At 23.5% G+C, this 20,223-nt stretch overlaps 8 protein-coding genes and 1 non-coding gene across 9 annotated transcripts; 2 read left to right on the top strand and 7 right to left on the bottom strand.

The window, feature by feature from the left end:
- Positions 1-759: 759 nt before the first annotated feature.
- PCHAS_0712950 lies at positions 760-960 on the bottom strand. The gene has a single exon (XR_001678623.1). It is a non-coding gene; the product is annotated as a U2 spliceosomal RNA (small nuclear RNA).
- Positions 961-1,607: 647 nt separating this feature from the next.
- Positions 1,608-2,507, top strand: PCHAS_0712900 (mitochondrial ribosomal protein S9 precursor, putative; the record flags this gene model as incomplete). Its single annotated transcript, XM_739630.2, has 1 exon — positions 1,608-2,507. One exon carries the CDS (start codon positions 1,608-1,610, stop codon positions 2,505-2,507), a length of 900 nt encoding a protein of 299 aa, XP_744723.2.
- A 453-nt stretch (positions 2,508-2,960) lies between these two features.
- PCHAS_0712800 (apical exonemal protein, putative) lies at positions 2,961-4,301 on the bottom strand (the record flags this gene model as incomplete). The annotated part of the gene is made up of 1 exon (XM_739631.2): positions 2,961-4,301. One exon carries the CDS (start codon positions 4,299-4,301, stop codon positions 2,961-2,963), a length of 1,341 nt encoding a protein of 446 aa, XP_744724.2.
- Positions 4,302-6,426: 2,125 nt separating this feature from the next.
- Positions 6,427-8,373, bottom strand: PCHAS_0712700 (CLPTM1 domain-containing protein, putative; the record flags this gene model as incomplete). The annotated part of the gene is made up of 1 exon (XM_735755.2): positions 6,427-8,373. One exon carries the CDS (start codon positions 8,371-8,373, stop codon positions 6,427-6,429), a length of 1,947 nt encoding a protein of 648 aa, XP_740848.2.
- Positions 8,374-10,249: 1,876 nt separating this feature from the next.
- On the bottom strand, positions 10,250-11,530 carry PCHAS_0712600 (UVB-resistance protein UVR8 homologue, putative; the record flags this gene model as incomplete). Its single annotated transcript, XM_739072.1, has 1 exon — positions 10,250-11,530. One exon carries the CDS (start codon positions 11,528-11,530, stop codon positions 10,250-10,252), a length of 1,281 nt encoding a protein of 426 aa, XP_744165.1.
- A 926-nt stretch (positions 11,531-12,456) lies between these two features.
- On the bottom strand, positions 12,457-13,139 carry PCHAS_0712500 (apicoplast ribosomal protein S14p/S29e precursor, putative; the record flags this gene model as incomplete). The annotated part of the gene is made up of 2 exons (XM_739073.1): positions 12,457-12,560; positions 12,734-13,139. 2 exons carry the CDS (start codon positions 13,137-13,139, stop codon positions 12,457-12,459), a joined length of 510 nt encoding a protein of 169 aa, XP_744166.1.
- An 801-nt stretch (positions 13,140-13,940) lies between these two features.
- PCHAS_0712400 (conserved Plasmodium protein, unknown function) lies at positions 13,941-15,319 on the bottom strand (the record flags this gene model as incomplete). The annotated part of the gene is made up of 2 exons (XM_016797652.1): positions 13,941-14,927; positions 15,014-15,319. The coding sequence occupies 2 exons, from the start codon at positions 15,317-15,319 to the stop codon at positions 13,941-13,943; spliced, it is 1,293 nt and encodes a 430-aa protein (XP_016653584.1).
- A 597-nt stretch (positions 15,320-15,916) lies between these two features.
- On the top strand, positions 15,917-18,097 carry PCHAS_0712300 (calcium-binding protein, putative; the record flags this gene model as incomplete). Its single annotated transcript, XM_739210.2, has 1 exon — positions 15,917-18,097. The coding sequence occupies one exon, from the start codon at positions 15,917-15,919 to the stop codon at positions 18,095-18,097; it is 2,181 nt and encodes a 726-aa protein (XP_744303.2).
- An 857-nt stretch (positions 18,098-18,954) lies between these two features.
- On the bottom strand, positions 18,955-19,603 carry PCHAS_0712200 (sporozoite surface protein essential for liver stage development, putative; the record flags this gene model as incomplete). The annotated part of the gene is made up of 2 exons (XM_732455.1): positions 18,955-19,355; positions 19,561-19,603. The coding sequence occupies 2 exons, from the start codon at positions 19,601-19,603 to the stop codon at positions 18,955-18,957; spliced, it is 444 nt and encodes a 147-aa protein (XP_737548.1).
- Positions 19,604-20,223: the final 620 nt, after the last annotated feature.

Below are 20,223 nucleotides of genomic sequence, written 5' to 3'. Positions count from 1 at the left end.
TCTTTTTTTGTTTTCGAAAATATATGTATATATATATTTCAAAAAAAAAATAATTAAAAACTCACAATATTTTTTCTTCACAATGATATAGTACAATATTATTCATTTATTTTTTCTATTCTTTGCTTTAATAAATTGTTTATAAAAATTTTTCTAATGTATAACATGCATTAAATGCATTTATCGTCTTTTTTATTTTATATGTGTAATGACTATATTTGTACATAATTTGTTTTATAAAATTATATAATTAACTTTAAATATAAACATTGATACTTTGCCTTTTAAAAGGATAATATGTTTTCATAAACATGTTTAATTATTTGGAGAATAAATTATCCTTTAATAATTATAATATTAATTTATACTTTATAAATTAAAGTAGTTAAATGTAGTTGCAAAGTTTAGCAACTGTTTTTATAATGCATATTGAGGCATAGCATATTGCTGATTTTTCATGACTTGTATTTTTATGTAAAGAGGGAAAAAGATATGTGACTATTTTTTATTAAAATAAATAAATACATTTTATATCCTTAAATAATATTTTCTTTATATCTTTATGGAAAAGAAAAAGTAAAACAATAAAAAAAATATGTGCTATAAAACTTTATAATTGTTATTTTGAATAAGCCTTTTATTAAAAGCAAAAAAAAAAATACAGCTAAAATTTATTAATATTTTTATCTAGCTTTTTTTTATAGCTGTATTTTTTTTTTTATCACAGAAATATGCAAAATGTTGATTTTTAAGAATTGTTAAGGGTGCACTGTACAAACCTATTAGTGCTAGGGTAAGGCAACGCGCGAAAGGCTATAAGAAGCAAGCTTCAAATGATCCTTTCCCCTATTAAAAATTTATGTGAAAATTGATAAGGTCTCAATTGAGACCATATCAGCTATCACGCTGATAAGAACAGGTACTACAAATTGATCTTAGCCAAGAGGCCGAGAAGGGGTGAAATTAATTACTTAAAATATTCACTATGTAATTGTCTCCCTACCAAAAGTGTACCTATATGAAATATATTCCCTTTTTACTATTTTTCTATTTTTGTATTATAAATTTTAATTTATATATACAATTTAATATGAATTAAATTATTCTTATACTTTTTATGCATTTTTTTCAATATAAATAATAATGTATTTTATAAAAATAAAAAATATATAATTTTTTGTAAAATTTGAATATACATTTTTTATTTTACACATCCACGTATTTTTTATAAAAAAATGCAATATTAAAAAAATTATATAGCAATATATTTTGTAACAATTTAGTATATATAAATGATGCTATATTATTGAAAAATCTATTAAACGAAATATGTTCTCATTAAAAATAAATCATATTAATTATATATATAATGTTCTAAAATGAGAAAAATGTAAATAAATAATAAATAACGGTAAAAGTATTTGAGTATTGGTATTTATAATATATTATGTTATTCTGTACAAAGGGAAATAATATGCTATCTCAACAGAATGTGAAAGTTTAGAGCTCTCTGTTTTTTTTCATTAAGTGTAATATTAGTGTCCCCCTTTGTCACAAATATATTATTAAAAGTATATACTACGCACATAAATATATATACAACCACAATGAGCATGTTGTATGTAGGAAAAATTGGGAAAATACTATTAAAATCGGATAAGGGGAAATATATGTGCAATTTGCATAGGTGGGTAAATACTTCTTCCTCCCAAAATGAATTAAATAAAAAAAGAAAGAATGATTATATATTATCATTAGACGAAGCATTGTATTTATCTAAAGAAATGGGTATTAAAACAACTACCGAAGTGCAAAGAATAATAATGAGATCTCCACCATTTTCTAATGACAAAAGTCCGTTTGTTATTGATAACTTTTTTGAAAATGTGAGAAAAGATAAAGATGCCGATGAGATTGATGAAATTGATAAAAAAATCAAGGAGTTAGAACTAGAATCAGATAAAAAAAAAGAAATCGAAGAGGAAACCGAAGAAAGTTTAAATTATAAATACAATGACGAAGCAAAAAAAATGAATAATAATGTTATAGATAATTTTTTTCTTGAAAATTTTAACAAAAAAAGGATAAAGACTTTTATTCATAATAATCTTGAATGGTTAGAAGAATCAGAAGGTATAGGAACAAACAAAAGGTCATGTGCCTATGTTTATTTAAAAAGAGGTAGTGGTATTATAAAAATAAATAATGAAGAAGATTTATATATTCGATGGCCATATTTTTATAACAGAATGGATGTATTAGAACCATTTTATTTAACAAACACAGCATGTGTTTATGATGTATTTATAAAATTAAAAGGAGGGGGTATTAGTGGTCAATCCAAAGCTGCTAGGTTAGCAATTGGAAGAGCATTACTAAATGCGTGCCCCCTTATCCATGATGAATTAAACCAGCATGATATTTTATATGAAGACATGCGACAAAAATTCCCAAAAATGCCAGGACGAAAAAAGTCAAGGGCAATGAAACAGTGGTCAAAAAGATAATGGCTACATTTATATTTTCATTTACTATATATAAAGTTTTAAAATACTTTATAGAAGATATTTCTACTAGTAATAGTATGTACTACTTATTAGCACATTGTGGTTTATGGATAACTTGTATGTGCAGCTAATATTAAAGATAAAAGCAGCTATCGAAACGGAATAATTAGCATAAACGTGTTTTCATCACAATATATTTTTTTATAATGATCATGAAAGCAAAAAGTATTATCAAACCAAAACAATATAAAAATGATACATGAACATTTCAAAATTATATATGCATATGTGTAATACACAATAACAAAATGAATTGATTTTTAATAAAATACCCATCATACAATTATATTTTTTTGATTTATAAATTTTTTTACTTATTCATATATCCTATTTTTGCGAATTAATAAACATAGGATTGTATATGTTTTTGTATGTGCACATAGTGGGTTTTACTTATATAACATATCTTCCATTGCAAACTGTTTCAGTTTTCCGTTCTTTTTTTTGTAATTTTGAATTAAAACTTGAGATTATATCTTGAATATTTGTATGTTTGTTATTATCATATGGCTTGTTAAGCTTACTATATTTTTCTAATTGCTCTTTGCTTACAGCATATATATCTTGCTTATAAGATTTTTTTATTTTTTCTGATTTAATATTATTTATAATTTCATTGTCATCAGTTTTCCAATATTTTGTTAATTCAGCATCTATAGCGGTATAAATATATGGGCACTTAAACATATCATCAATGTATTGTGCATATGCATATAAACTACTTAAAGGAACCGTACAATTTTGGGGATGTTTCGTTTTTCTGACATTAGCTGGTAAAATAATATCTGGAATGTGCCCATATAATAATTCTTTTTTTATTACATCTGGAATTTTTTTTTCAAATATACTTTTATTATTTTTATAAAATTTATATATATTTAAATTTTTTGATTTATTCTCATCTTTTATTTCTTGTATAAACTTTCGATCTGTATAATCTAATTTTTGGCATTCCAATTCTAATATTTTCTCTTGATTTTGTTTCTGTTTTTCTTTTATCTTATATTCCAAATTTTTATTGTCTTTTTTCTTTTTTGTTTCATACAATTGTAATTTTTTAATAAAATATTCATCATTATAATTATTATACTTTCTATAGATATCTTCATTTTTATCCATAATCAATTTTTTTCCATAAAAATAATATTTACCTCCTTCATCGATCTTTTTAACTTCATAGGGTTTCTTAAAAAAACGTTCATAATCTTTGGCGGCTAATTGCTCTATATAATCATCATAAAAGATGACTTCTCCATCGTATATCTTTTCTCGTAATGACTTTTTTTTATTTCTGTCTAATTCGTTTACATTATCATCTTGAGTATTATCACTGGTAGCTGTTTCATCGAATGGATTTTGTTGGAGCGAAATTCTCAAATTTCCTTCATAATTATTCATAAATTTTCTTTCTTTATGTTTTGTAAAATCATCATTTGAATAATTATATTCATCTTTATCAATTTGATCATTTATTAATTCTCGTTTTAAAGCATCAAAACATCCATCCTTATATTTTAGTGGATATCTATAAGCATTTACTGGTAATTTATTATAATATTTAATATTGTTTTTTTCTTTATATTTTTTATATAATAATGTATAATCTAAAATGTTATGATGAGGAATATAAGTCTCTTCCTCATCAGGATTGTTATTGCCTTTATCTTCATTAATTTCTTCCTTCCATATTTCATCATAATTTATTGTTTTTTGTATAATATAAGAGTTATCCATTTTTTTTTATTCGGCATATGGAAAAATGTTGAAGGAATATGACAAAAGTAATATGAGCATATATTTTATATTTTCGTATATGTGTATATTTACTTTATGGGTATTATATTACTATTAATTTAATTTACTTAAATTTAGTTTTTAGCTACTTAACAGGAGTATGTGTTACATTTTTTATATACGACATATACTTCATGTGTGATCATTTACGAAAACAAGACGCATATTAATTATATTGCACATAAATGAAAAAATAATACTGCTAATTAGGACAAAACTATATTAAAAATTAATATAAAATAAAATAATGAAATAAAATAAAAATCTATTCTATATAAAATATATATTTACAAATTTAATGCGTAAAAATATACAATACAACAGAGTAAATTCAAAATGCGACGCGCATATATACACATAATGCTACACAGTTGAAAACAACAATTGATTTATGCCACAAAAAATATATAATAAAAATTAATTATGTAATAATTTTTAATAGTATTACAAAAAAAATATTTATATATAAAAAATGCATCATATACATTTAGTCACAAAAAGTGCACCCTCAGGCTATCACTGCTGATACACTGTTACTCGTATGGGGGAACAATTAATATAGTTTATATATTAAAATTATTATTAAAAATATAATTTTTGGTATTTATTTTTATTTTCTATTATTTATATTTTTAAATTGATTATTTCAAGGTGTTAATAAGTCAAATGAGCAACTTTGGTGTTATGGGTGTATATTCTTTTTTCAATTGTTCTAATCGGCTTTGCTTACACATATATATTTTTACTTATTTATGCATATATATAAATATAGTTTGATTATTTATTATATATTAATATGTTCATACATAGATATTGTCTTTCTATGTGTAAAATTTAATTGTATTTTTTTCATAATCTTGCAATATTCTTTTAATTCCACATATATAGTATTAAAATTGTTGGTATAAAATCAGATACGAAATTATTATGTGGTACACTGTTAAGGCATAAACAGGTTGATCAGCAAATTAGTTTTTCATTAATCATTATATATGTACAATATATAGTTAGTACATAGGTAGCAGGAAATTTATATATAAAGGAAAATGTAGTATGTTTTTTCCACAAGTTTACAACAATGTCTGTTCTTATTTGGTGAAATATCACGGTTGCTCATTTTCCAGTTTTATTGATATTTATATTTTTTAGAAATGTTTTAGTGATATATATAAGTATTTACGAATAATATAAATTGTGTTTTTTTTCTTTAATAGTTTTTGGTACATAAAAAAAATGCAATAGTCAAATAATAGCAGCAAGTATGACAGTAGTAACACATTAAAATACATGTAGCATATAATTTAACATAATTATATAAAATTATAAATATAATTAAAAAAAATGAAAATAACTATAAACATAAAAGTTGGATAATGAACTAATAAAAAATTGTAAAATTCTTTAATATATGAAATTATGACACATATGACTGTGCTTAAAAAAATTAATTTCCCCATAATAGTAGTAACGATAAGAATATTGAACTAGTGAAGATAAGCATAATACTATGAAGGAAATATAAGCAAATTTCAGAGCTAATGTTATAAGGCGCAGTATATAATAAATATATGATTAATCTTGTTAGCATAATAGGACAAACAATTTCTAAAATTTATCAAATGAGATATAGTGTCGTTTTTATCTTTCCCTTGATGATTTCTGGAAAATAGCTGTGGTTATACAAATACTTGAAATGAGGTATGCAATAAATTTTATAATTCCATATGTATAAGTAATGGTTACTATAATAATAACAAAAAAAAGAAAATATAATAATAATAAATAAGCTGACGAATTTTGTAATAATAAGATATGCATCTCATGACGCATATATGCACACGCATATATTGTTCTTGCATATACTTATAATTTATCCCACTGAAACAAAAATGCGTATTTTTGTGTATTGTTTCTGTAATTGTATAGTTGTAATCCCGTAATTTATTACACCACCTTTAAAAATTTGCGAATAAAAGAAAAAATAATTTCATCTTTTTGACTCTTCAATCAAGGAATTCAATTAACCAATTCTTCCAACTGAATCGGTTTTGATGCTCTATCGAATTTAATCATTTTTTTTGTCTGAATCACCGTTTTGAATTTGATTAGGTTGAGTAGAATCATTGCCATTTTCATTTTTCTGTTCACTTAAAAGTGTTTTTTTTCTGTTCTTGTCCACTCTATATATACATCTTTGATATATGTAACACAAGAATATTATATCGTCACGAAAGCATGACAACTTATGCATCCATGGCATATCAATTAAAAAGAAAGCAATATCATCAATAAATGTATTTAAGGATTTATAAATTAATGCTTTCCATGGTAAATGCTCAACAGATTTAAGTTTATAATTAATATATAATTGAGGTGTCATCATAATAAAACCAAAGGTATAAACTGTTCCAGCTAAAACGGATATTATATAAGAATACCATGATTTATATTTATTATAAAAAAGAGAATATATTGCATATCCAATAAAGCATGGTATTAATACAATTCCTACATATTTAACAGCAATTTTATCATATTTTTTAGTCATGGATTCAGTATAATTTTTTTTATCTTTCATAATAATATATGGATATTGTTTACTAAATGAAACATTAACTGCTTTAGTTACTTTCCATGCTGATAATGCAACTCCTAAGAACATCTCAAACAATAATAACCATGATGTATCTTCTGAATCATATAAATATAATGCTAATATGATATCGCAAACAAATGAAGTAATAACACTAAGTGCTGATAAACCTTCCATTGATTCATTTTGATGCCAAAATTGCATATCATTTTTAAAAGCAAAAAATGAAAATATTGTATGCAATAATATAAATACCGCTGAAAATATTAGCATATAAATATTTGTTGTCATTAAAATTTTTTTCATCATATTTATTTCTTTATGGGCAGTTACATTTGATAAATTTTGAAGTGAAAAAGATTGTTTTTTTTCCATCATTAATATAGACGCATCCATTTGTTTTACAAACATATAATACATAAAACCACAAACTCCATAATTTATATCGATTGATATTAATTTATTTTCATCTGAATTTTTTTCAATCATATCAGGATATACATATAGGTCATTTTTCTTATTATTTTTATGATAATTTTTTCGTATCATATATGGATCATATACTGAAATATAATTCACTCTCTTCTCTTTATCCTTAAAAAATTCATTATCTAATACATAATAATCATTTTCAATTAACCAAAAATCCGACAAAAAAAGTGGAGGTGTATATGTGCGGGCATTTATATTAATTTTCCAATTTTTTAATTGAGGTATATTAAATTCACTAACTCTATGTTTTGATAAATCGTGTACAATATTTATATCTATTCTTTTTTTTATATGATAAAATTCTTCTTTCTTCTTTTTTTTTTTAACTTTATAATCATCTTTCATTAAATTATATTTTTCATTTTTGTCAGCCTCATATGGTTCTTTTTTAACAGTAAGTGGTATATTGTCAACTAAAATATTTTGTTTAAAACTTTTTTTTATTGTGCTTTTTAATAATGAGGATTCATTACGCTTATCATAACAATGCAATGGAATAGCAATGACACTTAAATATTTTTCGCCTTTCCATGTATCATCAAGATAAAAAGAATATTCAAACTTTTCATATTTACTAAATTGCTTATATGAATATAATTCCTTTTCTCTTATTTGTATCAATTTACTATTTTTTTGTATATATTCAAAATCTAATGAATGATTATTACTTAAAAATACATATATATCAAATATATCATCATTTTCAAAACTGTTTCGTAATACTAAGTTATTAATATTTCCAGACTCATTTTTTGGGTCTACTTTATTTTTCCCACCAGACATAAAATTCATAATTGTGTGCATTATTAGCATTTGAACAATGATTGATATTATTTTCTGAAAAAATGGAACTCTTTGATTTTCATTTCCATTTGCGTTTTGCCCTTGCCCTCCAGGAGCAGGGGTGGTGGCGGTGTTAGCATCCATTTTAAATATAAAATAACCAATTATGTAATAGTAATACTTCGTTATATGAGTTAGCTAAGAGAAGTGGCTAAACTGTTATTTTTGTATGTTTTATTTTATATCTGATAAATATGGAATGAAAGGATGCTATAAAAAAAAGTATAATGATTATGACAAAAATGCTAGCAGAATATATAATATCCCGTATTCACAATTGTTCTTATTTAGCCCACTTCGAGATTCTATATTCATATATGTTTATATCCATTTAGCCATCAATATATCATTACAATTATTCTTTCTGTAATGTGAATTTATTTTTGCATATATATATTATTTACTTATTCTATTTAATTAAAATGTTATGCTTTATAAATGATATAAGTAGTTAATAAATAAATGCGCACAATGGTTTATTTTTTTGTGAAACCCAAAGGGGAATACTTGTTCAACATAGTTTTTGTTTCTACTTGGCTTTCTCGACCTTCTATTATATTATTTGGTTTGTAACTTATGATTTTAATGAATTTAAAAGACTATTGATTTATTATACTATCTTAATCTCTTAAGAATGCATCTACAAATTAATTACTGATAATTTATATCATCATGATTTGATAAAATGAAGTAGTCAATATTTTATAATAATATATATATAATGCATAAAAAAGTATATTGTAATTTTGTTTGAAAAGTTTTCTTTTCCGAATTACGACAAGCCACAAACATATTTTATGCGATATTTGGTAAGGCTTTGTTTGCGCATTACATACATAAAAAGGTAAAAAATATTTATATTATATCAAATTGAAATGAAAAAAATATATAAATTATAATAAATTCATAAAAATTAATTTATTTATTCCTGTATTATTATTGAGACCATAATGTTTTATTTATTTTTTTATTCATATGTATATATTATGCAATATGCTTATGGATATATAATGTGCTATAAAAATGAGATGAGCGTAAATATAAAATATTCATTACGTATTCCTGTATTATAAAAATATATAAAATGATGTTTTTTAATTATATCTTTTAAAAAAAATAATAAATGATACCAATCCTGTGATATTATTTTTCTTTGTTGTATTAGAAATATTGTTTTAGCAAAAATAAAAAAATATTAATTGATGCCATAAATAATGTAAATATAGTATACTAAGGAGTGTATCTTAAAATCAGTTTTCCACTTAAGCATATGGAAAGATACATATAAAGTATATGTTGCATCATTTTAATTGTATTCTTTCAATTGTAAAAAATAAACAAATAAAATAAAAAAGCATGGTGATCAATGGTTTATTCTTTTTATTGTTTGAGATATAGTTGCCACTGTCTTAGTAAATCGCTGTGTTTGAAAAGTTCAAACATTTCTTGAAAAAAATAACCATTACCTCATCATATTACACTACATAGAGGAATCTTTGCATGCTCTATGCATATGTATTTGGATAGGCATTTATAAATAAAAAACGAATAAAAAATTAATTAGGTTTGATTCATTTAAATTATTATATAATAGACGTAAAAGAGGAGTAAACAAAAAATAATGTAAACATGTATTTAAAAAAATCAAATTATTTCTTCTTTATTCCATTCTTATGCACACCATTATATATATTTAAAAAAAATAATAAACAAAAATAAATATTATTTCAAAATTGGATATTTATAGAATACTAAAAATATATATATTTGACAAGCGCGTCTGGGCATATTATACTAATCACATAATACACAGTAATAAGTAATTTAACTTATAATATGAAGCGCATATTGTAAAAATATATTATGCCGGTTTGCTCGCTTTTGCAACTATAAGCATTAAGGGTATTACTTATACATATTATTATCATGCACATTTATTTGTTGTACTATGATATTTTTCTTAAGCATTGGCTAGTGTTTTAGCCAAGACTCTTCCATGGCCACATGATATATCACAAATAATTTCATTATCAAATAACTCTGGGTCAACAAGTGTAGGCTCGTTGTGATTTTTTTTGTCCCCTAAAGCTAAGCATGAAGAATTATATTTTCCCCATGAATATAATTTATTGTCTGAAAGTAGCATAGAATAATAGTAGCTGTTTCCACCTGCTTGTACTTTATCAATATTTTTTTTTATTAAGCTATTTTGATATTTTGGATTAAGAGTAATAGCTTTAGGTTCTAGCCATGCTCTTGAACCCCAAAAATAAATAATGTTACTTTCTGAACAAGCAATCATATGATTATCTCCACATGCAATTAATTTTATTTTAATATTTTCAATTTCAAAATATTTAACTTTATTTGGATAAACTTCATGTGAATATAAATCTCCTATACTATTTTCAATACCCAATTGCCCATAATCATTTCTTCCCCAAACATATACTTCACCATTATTTGATAAAGCCGCTGAAAAGCTGTTACCACATGCTATATCTTTAATAATAATATTATTATTAACAAAATAATCAATTTCTTCAAAAAATAATTGATCTCCATGATTTCCTTTACCTAATCTACCAAATTCTCCCTTCCCACATCCATAGACTTTTCCACTCTTTGTTAAAGCTAAACTATGTTGTTCACCACAACATATATTTATAAATTCAGAATTATCATTATTAAATGCTTCTATTTTTTTTGGTTTCATTAAATTATTTTTATTTCCTTGTCCTAATCCACTAGCGCCTTTAAAAAAATTACCACCCCATCCCCAACTATATAAATCATTATTTTCATCAACAGCCAGTGTATGTTTATATCCACAACACACATCTTTAAATTTTATACTTTTATCATCTAATTCTATTTCTTCAGGCGTTAAAGAAATTTTGCTTTCTTTCCCCCCTTCATTTGATAATGTTCTACCTAATTGGCCTTTATCATTTAATCCATATGTATAAATTTTTCCATCAACTATGAAAGCTGCATGATTACAACCCGCTGATAACTTATTAATTTGTTTATTTTCAAAATTTCGAATTTTTTCGGGAAATGGATATTTTTCTCCCGCTTGTATTGAAGAAAATAAACCATCACCTGAGCATCCCCATCTCCACAAGTTATATTTATTTTCTTTTTTTTTTTCTACTTTATTTTTTTTAGAACTATAAAATCGAACTTCACTTTTGAGTAGCTGCGTATTACGCTTTAATATATTAAAAGTTTTTAGCATTTTAACATTTTATTCGTTAAAAAAAAGGGGAGAAAAAAAAAAGAATTGGGGAACACATTTAATATGTTATTATGACATTTGTAATAAAAAATTATTTAAAACGGAAAAAAATTAATATAATTAAAAAAAAATATTAAAGGATAACAACCATAAAGGAGTGCCCCCAAAATTGTAGTTTAAATCGACGATATTTTATTCAATTTTTTTCAAGTTTACTGTTATAAAATAAAGTGGATATATAACATATATTTGCACATAGTTATATATTGATGAATATAGATTTTAGAAATTAAAAAAAATAAAAATATTCAATTCTCTATATATGAGAAATATAAAGTACAATTCCACGCATTGTAAATATATAGAGTATATATGTATATACGCATGTGGAAATTGTTGCATATGACCATATACATATTTATATAATAATTTATATATCAAATTTTCACCTTCGGATTTTATTGCGGAAAATGGTAATTCTCAGGGTTTCATTGTTATAAAATTTGTACGTTTATGTAACGCCATTAAAATGTTATAGAAATGTTAAACATGTTTTGATGTATGGACAAATATAGTGATAATTTTAATAGGTATTTTTATTTTATTTAGGTTTTAAATAAATGTGCATACGTATGTATATGCATGCTTGGGTCGTAAAAATTGTTTTACATTTAAAAAAATATATATACACAAATGTTGGGAAATTTTATAAGCAAATGCATATTCATAGCCCATCGATTTTAATGTTTCATATATTTATACTTAAACAAATATACATGCATAAATACATAAGCATAATGTGTGAAATAATAAATTTGTTTATAAAAGTGAACAAAAAAAAAAATAAATCATATATGTAGCAGTTTTTAATTTTATTTAAATTTGGTAATTTAACATATCTTTTAAAAGGGGGTATGAATAAAATACTACCAACTTGCTTTAACAAAACCTGGGAAAAACATTTTTTGGATTAAAGCCCGTGCTTGATGCCTACACAGGCCAAAAAATTTATAATATCCTCTTGCTCGTCCTTAAAAAAAAATATTATGTTTCATGTTTATGCAGCTTAAAATTTGATTGGGAAAAGATTTAAATATATACCATATACATATGGACAACAACATACAAACGAGTGTGCGTTTTATGTATACATATTCGTATAATGTGTAAACAATTTGTAAAAATACATTGATTATGTGTTACCGGTAATTGCACATCGGTTCCTATATCGGACAGGGCATGAATCCCTTGGCAAGGAAGATAGTTTGTACTTCCAATAAACATATTCAATAGGAGATGAGGCTTCTGATATATATTTTTTTAGCAATGCCCGTTTTTCTTTGTATTTTTCAATAAGATATTTCCTTTTTAAATTTCTTTGAATCTTAGCTTCATGCCTTTTTAATACTGTATATTTGTTATTTGGATCTAATCTCTTTTTTAAATTTAAACGATGAAAATTGTTTATATTATTTTGTGTTACTCTCTTTTTGAAAATCGGGTTGTAGTTATTTAAAAATAAATAGCGACTATGCCTCTCCTTGATACTAAAAGCAGTTGTTTGGACTAAAATGAAATAGGCAATTAACCATTTTATAAAATTCAGCATTTCACATTTTGATTAAAAAATATATTGTCTATAAAAAAGCTTCTTTAATTAAATTTTATTTATTATTTATGGGAATATACCCCTGTTTTGGTTTTCTCAAAACAATGAAAAAATATATATTAACTATGGTGATAAATTAAGGATATGGAAAAAGAAACTAGCTATACAAAAATATATGAGAAAAAATGGGAAAACGATAAAACATTATTATATATATTTATTTTTTTATTTCTTTATATGGTGTGAGAATTATAATATATTTTTATTTAAAGGCTAAAAAAAATAGTATCTTTATCAATATAATTCATATGAAAGTTGATTTCCAAAACATTAGCATATAAAATAAAAAATAATAATATAATATTAATAAATAAGCATCGTTTGAAAAAGATAAAATAAAATCGCGATGAAGCTAATTTTATTTATTTATCAAAAATTTTTTAATTAATACCATTGGACTTGAAATTTTAATAGCATGTGTAATAAAAATGTAAACATAATTATAAATGTGACATCGATATATCATGAATTTAATTATATACACGATATAAATATTCATAAACTTAAAGAGAAAAATAGAAACTTAAACAAAACAAAAAAATATAACAATATTATATGCATATATAAGGCTATTTAATAGTGTATTTTTTTTTGTGGGAAAGATTCCTATTTTTACTAGAAAAGTATTAATAATGAAAACGGTATCATAATTTGTTATGCATAACAACAAAATTTAAAGGAAATTGCACACATATAGTATTATTGATAACTAATATAATTAATAATAAATAACTGAATGCATTATAAGCAAACAATATGATCTATTGATCTTGATTTTTGCCGAGAATATCGTTGACGAGGGTTCACAATTTCACGGTGAAGTGTGTTATATTTAACATATTTTGGTGTAAGGTCTCCTATATGTTTGATTGGAGTAATATTATTTTTTTTGTTTAAAATGCTGATTATGTTTTCTTTTGGTGGCTTTATGTCTTTAATTAAATCGTTTTCAGATGCAACAATATCTTCCTTTCTAGTATTTTCAATATCTATATTTTTTATCTCATAATTATAGTTTACCATTTTGTTTATCTGATTTTCTGGTTCCAAAGTTTTTTTCTTTTTCTTTTTTTTTATGCTGTCCACAGAACTTATTAGCTTATTATCAGTGTTTTTATAAGATTCACGTAAACTTTTTATTTTTTCAAATTTTGTATTATATATTTCTTTCTCATCATTCCTCTCTAAGTTTTTATGAAATGAACTATGCGAACTGGAATGTACTTTATTTTTTAATTTTATTTCATTAGAACATTCACGATTTTGCAAATGATATGTTATGTCGTCATTTATATTTTTTTCAGATTTCTTTTTCGTTGTTTTTTTTGTTTCACCTTTTGAGGATTTACGACTTTCTTTGTATGTACTACACTCGATGTGGTCTAAATTTTCATAATTCTTATTAACAACATTCTCAGCATTTCCCATCCTATTATTATCATTTACACTAAGATATTGCCAATAGTTGTCAAAATTTTTAAAACTATGATGATAGGAATTGGGTGATGAATGTAATCTATTCATTTTTGTCTTATCATGGGAATAATTTCTTTCATTATTTTTAGTGTAATTATTTAATGTGGGCAAAAGAACATCCAAACTGCTGAGATTATTATCATTGTTTTGGGTAATTGTTGAATCTATAATTTTATTTAAGTTTAAAAAAAAAAAAGTTGAATATTTTTTGTGTTCTCTAGCCATTTCGTTGTATTCATTTTCCTTATCTTTCTAAAAAACATAAAAGGGAATAAAGAAAATATGATGAATTAATAAAAAAAACAACACATATATTGCTCTCTTTTATTTATTCTTACCGCATAGTTTTTGATGATATTAATTGTTCTTAGTAATTCTATATATTTGTATTTATAGTTATTTTCACATTCATAATATTGACCATTGTCTTTCGTTAAATTTTCTAAATGGTTTATTCTGACACTTAAAATATTTATCCTTTTTAAATTTTCGATGTTCAATGAATGCAATCTTTTATTTTCATTATTTAAAAAGTTTATTAAATTTCGTAATTCTTCTAAGCTTTCACAGTCGTTTTCTTTTAGAATATCCAAGAGGTATGCTTTTTCATTTTGTATATTTCCCGAAATATCATTATTTGCCATTTTTATCTATATGTATATGTGCTTAGATGCGTTGTATAATTCATATGTATATTATATTTCCTCTCTTTGGTAGGATGGGATATACACACGTGCATTTATAGTACCTTTGCACATATATATATTTTCTACATATTTATAACTAAAATGATGCATTCTTAGGGCACGAGAAAAGAAACTTCCTAATATAAATATTATTTAAAAAAAAAATTCTTATTTTCTCTCACTTTTCTTAAGCTGCATATGAAGCATAAATAAATTTTACAAAATAATAAAATTTCATTAAGTCTTTTTTTTCTTATATGAGAAAAAAGGGAATTCTATAATATTCTCTTTGTGCATTTTTTAAACGAAAAGCGATATTTTTTTTGACGGCGTACAAAAAAGACATTTAAATATATGAGGCTAGAGAGTATATACATAATTAATAATATACCCAGTAATGAAAATAATTTTTTATCAATTAAATTAATTTTTAAGGTAATCTATACACAATATATGAATGTGTATGCTTTTATGCATGTATTTATATGCAAAATGCATTTTAAATAAATAAAATAGACAAGATCCTTAAAACATTTTGTTTTCATTTTTATATAAATGGCAACAAGGAGAAAAGAAAGATGTCACATAACTGGAAATTCGAATAAAAATAATTCGCATTTCACTTTTTCAGACACACAAAATGATGATATATTATTTGAAACTAATAATGGTAGCAATGGCAATGATAATAATATTGACAAAAGTAATAGGAATAATTTGAGGGAAAATATTCTTAAAAATAATAAGCACTATTTTACCGAAGAAACAATAAAATCTTATAATAATATAGAAAATGATATAAATGCGAATGATAATAATTTTTTAAATACATGGATAGATAGTAAAAATAAATCAAATACAAATATATTCGAAATTAATAAACATATGAAAGAAAGGGAAATCGAATTTGTTAAACTTAATAATATGATAAATGAAACAAATAATATAAATTTTAAAAATATACCTTGCAAATTTAAAAAAAATGTAGGGAAAAAAAGTAAAGCAAATATTGATAGATCTACTGCAGAAACGAATAATATAAAAGACGAAAAAAAAGATAAAGAAATTCAGGTAGATGAGTTATGGAACTATTTAAGTTATGTTCATAATTCAGATGACAGTAGATTGAAATACAAAATTAATGATATAATATATAAACGCACTCAAGATGAAAAAGCTGATGAAAATTTTAGTCAATCTGAAAAAATGAATGGAACCGAATTGAAACACAAAGACAACACAGATAGGCGATCCCAAAGTATTAATTATGATGAATACAAAAATATAATAAAATATATATTACCTTCAATGCCAGACAAAAAAATAGATTATTCGTGGAATTGTTTGAAAACGAACTTAAAATGTGAAAGTGATAAAGTGGATTATAAAGAATTTGTTAATTTTATAAATGAGAAATCGGAAAATTATAAAAATATATATATAAATAAAATAGTAGCCAGTCAATTGAAAAACAAAGTAATAAAGTATAATTTCAATCCTTCTGATGTTAAGTTAAAAACAATTAATTATATTGACAACATTCGATTAAAAGCTTCAGAGTTTTCAAAAGCATTTAATGATTTGATATCAGAAAAAGAGTTATATGATTTGTTTAAAGGAAAAGAAAAAATAAAAATTAGCGAGTTAGAAAAAATTATATCAGATATAACTAATGAAAGAACAAAGCATACAATAGAAGGCAAAGATATAAAAAATACGAAAGAAACAAATAAAAAGCAAGGAGATGATCCTGAAGACGTAAAAGAACTCCGAAAAAAGGATATATTAACAGATTTTAATATGAAAGCATATATATCTACACTATTAACAAATAAAAATAATGAAGTTTTTGTTAAAAATTTTATAGATAATTTAAATATAAATTATGAAGCACTAAATTTACAAAATCATTTTATAAAAGATGCATATGATTTTTATTCTAGGAACATACCCCCTACTGAAAAAATGGAAAGCTCCTATAATATGGAATTAAATAAGGAAGAAGTAAAAAGAGCTAAATTTTTAATCGAAGAAATCGATTATTCAGTGCGCAATAATTTTCGACCTAAATATTTAAGTGAAAAAAATAATAACGCCAAAAAAAATCCCCAAAACCCATATTTGTCTTTATATGAAATTTTTAAGCACTTAGACAATGATAAAGACAGTTATATAACAAAAGAAGACTTACATAAAAGTCTTAATAATTTAAAAATAAAAAATATAACAAATGAAGATGTAAATCTTCTTCTAAAATATATTGATACACAAAAAAAGGGATATATAGATGTTAATGATTTTTTAACAAATTATCAACTGGAAGATAAATCGATGATTTCATGGATTAAAAATACTAATAAACCGTATTTTGAATTTGTTCAAAATTTAAAAAGAGAGGATTTTGAAAATTCTAATACTGGATCTCGTAGACGATCAATTAGCGAAAATATACCAAACAATGAAAATGCATTTATTGCTAAAAAATATGATGATGCAATATATAATTATAATTTAGAACTAGATCAATTTTGCCCTTCTTATGTTATTAGAGAAAGAATACGAAATAAATTTATAGCAAAGCCAGAAGATTTTTTAAATAAACATATACATGCTACAAAATTTCATTTAACCCCTTATAAAAATACAAATAATATAATTCAACCAGTAGAGAATTCTGATCTTTATATGAATGATAACTCACGATTTAAAACAACCTACAATTTGAATTACAACTAGTTGGAAAAACAAATTGGTTATTTATATAGCAACCTATTCATTTTTTATATAGGATTTATGGAATATATGTATTATCCATTCTTATGTGTATACATACGTATGTATATCATGCACATTTTTTATTAATTTTATAATAAGCATGGTTCACCATAGATTTATTTAACTTATTGGAACACCAAAACGGGGCTTATATAAAGACATTTGTGTGTAGTATTGTGTTAATATATGTATTGTTCTGGCTTACTAATTTTTTATGTTAAATGTTGTTTAAAAATATGCATTATGAAACTGTCAAAGCGTTATTTTCATTTTTTTCATCATACAACCAGCTATTTTTTTAGTTATTTTTCAACTATAGCATTTTTTGTGTATCTTATACCGTAATATTTTTATATATGAGTGTGCATTTTCTTTAGTATTATATATATTTATTTTTTTAATTATGATTTAAGTAGCCTAAATGTTAACATGTTTTTCATTTTATTGGAGCACAATTATAATTTCATGGATAATTGAAGTAAACAAAAATATATATAATATGACGAAACAATAAATTAAAAAATATACTTTTTTATAAAATATAGCTTTCAATAGACAATGAAATCGGTGAGAGTAATAATAGTTGCAAAAGAAAATAAAGAAGAATTTTACATTATCATGTATGAAAAATTATAATTTTTTTGCTTAAAATTTACTGGAAACATATACATTAAAATATACACTAGTTTCCCCATTAAAATGGCATGAAGATTAATAAGTAATACGCATAATGAATTTTATTGATTATTTAACTTATATGTGTATATATGTGTACATGTGAGTGTTTAATTTGTTTGTTTGATTTTGCTTAAAACAAATTAAGGATAAAATATAGCAGTAGGGTAATATAATGAGCCTATATAGTATGGGGGGGATACTACTGATACATATTTTTTGGTATTATTTTCTTTATCATTACATTCATTATTTTTTTTTGAAGTTTTGCTTTCATCCTCATCATTTAATTCTTCTTTTTTTTCTTGGTTATTTAATTCATTTACTTTTTTTTTGTTTTTATCTTCATGTTTTATACTCAATGTGATATTTGCTAAGGGATATGGGCGATAATATACATAATGATAATAATAAGGATATGAATATGTTTCGGGAACAGCAACATATTTTTGTGTAGATCCAAAACAACCTGATGGTTTAGAATTCAAAACATACTTCCATGTAATATTTGCGGGGTAATAAAGGGTAGAGAATGGTTGCGGCCCTAAAAAAAGATATAAAAAATACGTATATATTTTATATATATATACCAATTAAAAAAAGTTTTTAAAGATATAAGCATTATAGCTTATTAAAGTTATTGGGTTTGAAAATTGGAAGCCATGCATATATGGCGATTAAAAAGGGTTGTAAACACACGAATGCATATATATATGTATTATGGTCGGTTCATTTTCATTATTAATTACTTAAAAGGGAGCATTCGTATGTTTCTAGCATTTGATTGGTCATTGTAAGTGAATTTTTATTATATGATGTTTATAAACGGATTTTAATTTTGAGTGTGTATATATATGTTTCAAAAGGAGAAAAATGTAATATGCTTAAACAATGGATAATATATAAAATAATACGTATTTTCGTTAATGTGCTGTTAATATAATATTTCGTTTAATAGGTATTGGTTATTTTGTTGTTTTTTGCAAAAATAAGCATTTTTGATGTTTTCATTTATATATTTAATTATTTTTTTTTCTTCATTTTTCTTGAGAATTTCAAAAAAAAGTCCCCCCAAAAAATTGGGTGAATTTTTTAAAACCAACACATGCTCTAAGCCCACTTAATTTGAATAGCCATAAAACAACTTACACCATAAAAAACAATTTTCCCATGTTATTTCATGTTTTATTTTTACATATATATATGAAAATATGACGCATTTAGCTATTTATTGTGATTAGACAAATATTTTTTTGCATGCGAATTTATACAAAAGATGACAATGCTATAATTTAGGAGAAAATGTAAAATTTCATAGCATGCTTTCATTTTTTTAATTTTTTTTTTTCAAAATATAAATTATGATATTTATAAGCATGCATGTAGAAGATTAATTAAATGCAAATATATAT

The sequence above is a fragment of the Plasmodium chabaudi genome, assembly GCF_900002335.3.
Source record: "Plasmodium chabaudi chabaudi strain AS genome assembly, chromosome: 7".
In the NCBI taxonomy this organism is placed as follows: domain Eukaryota; phylum Apicomplexa; class Aconoidasida; order Haemosporida; family Plasmodiidae; genus Plasmodium; species Plasmodium chabaudi.
The sequence above is the reverse complement of the archived record's forward strand: the minus strand, read 5'-3'. Positions and strand labels throughout refer to the sequence as shown.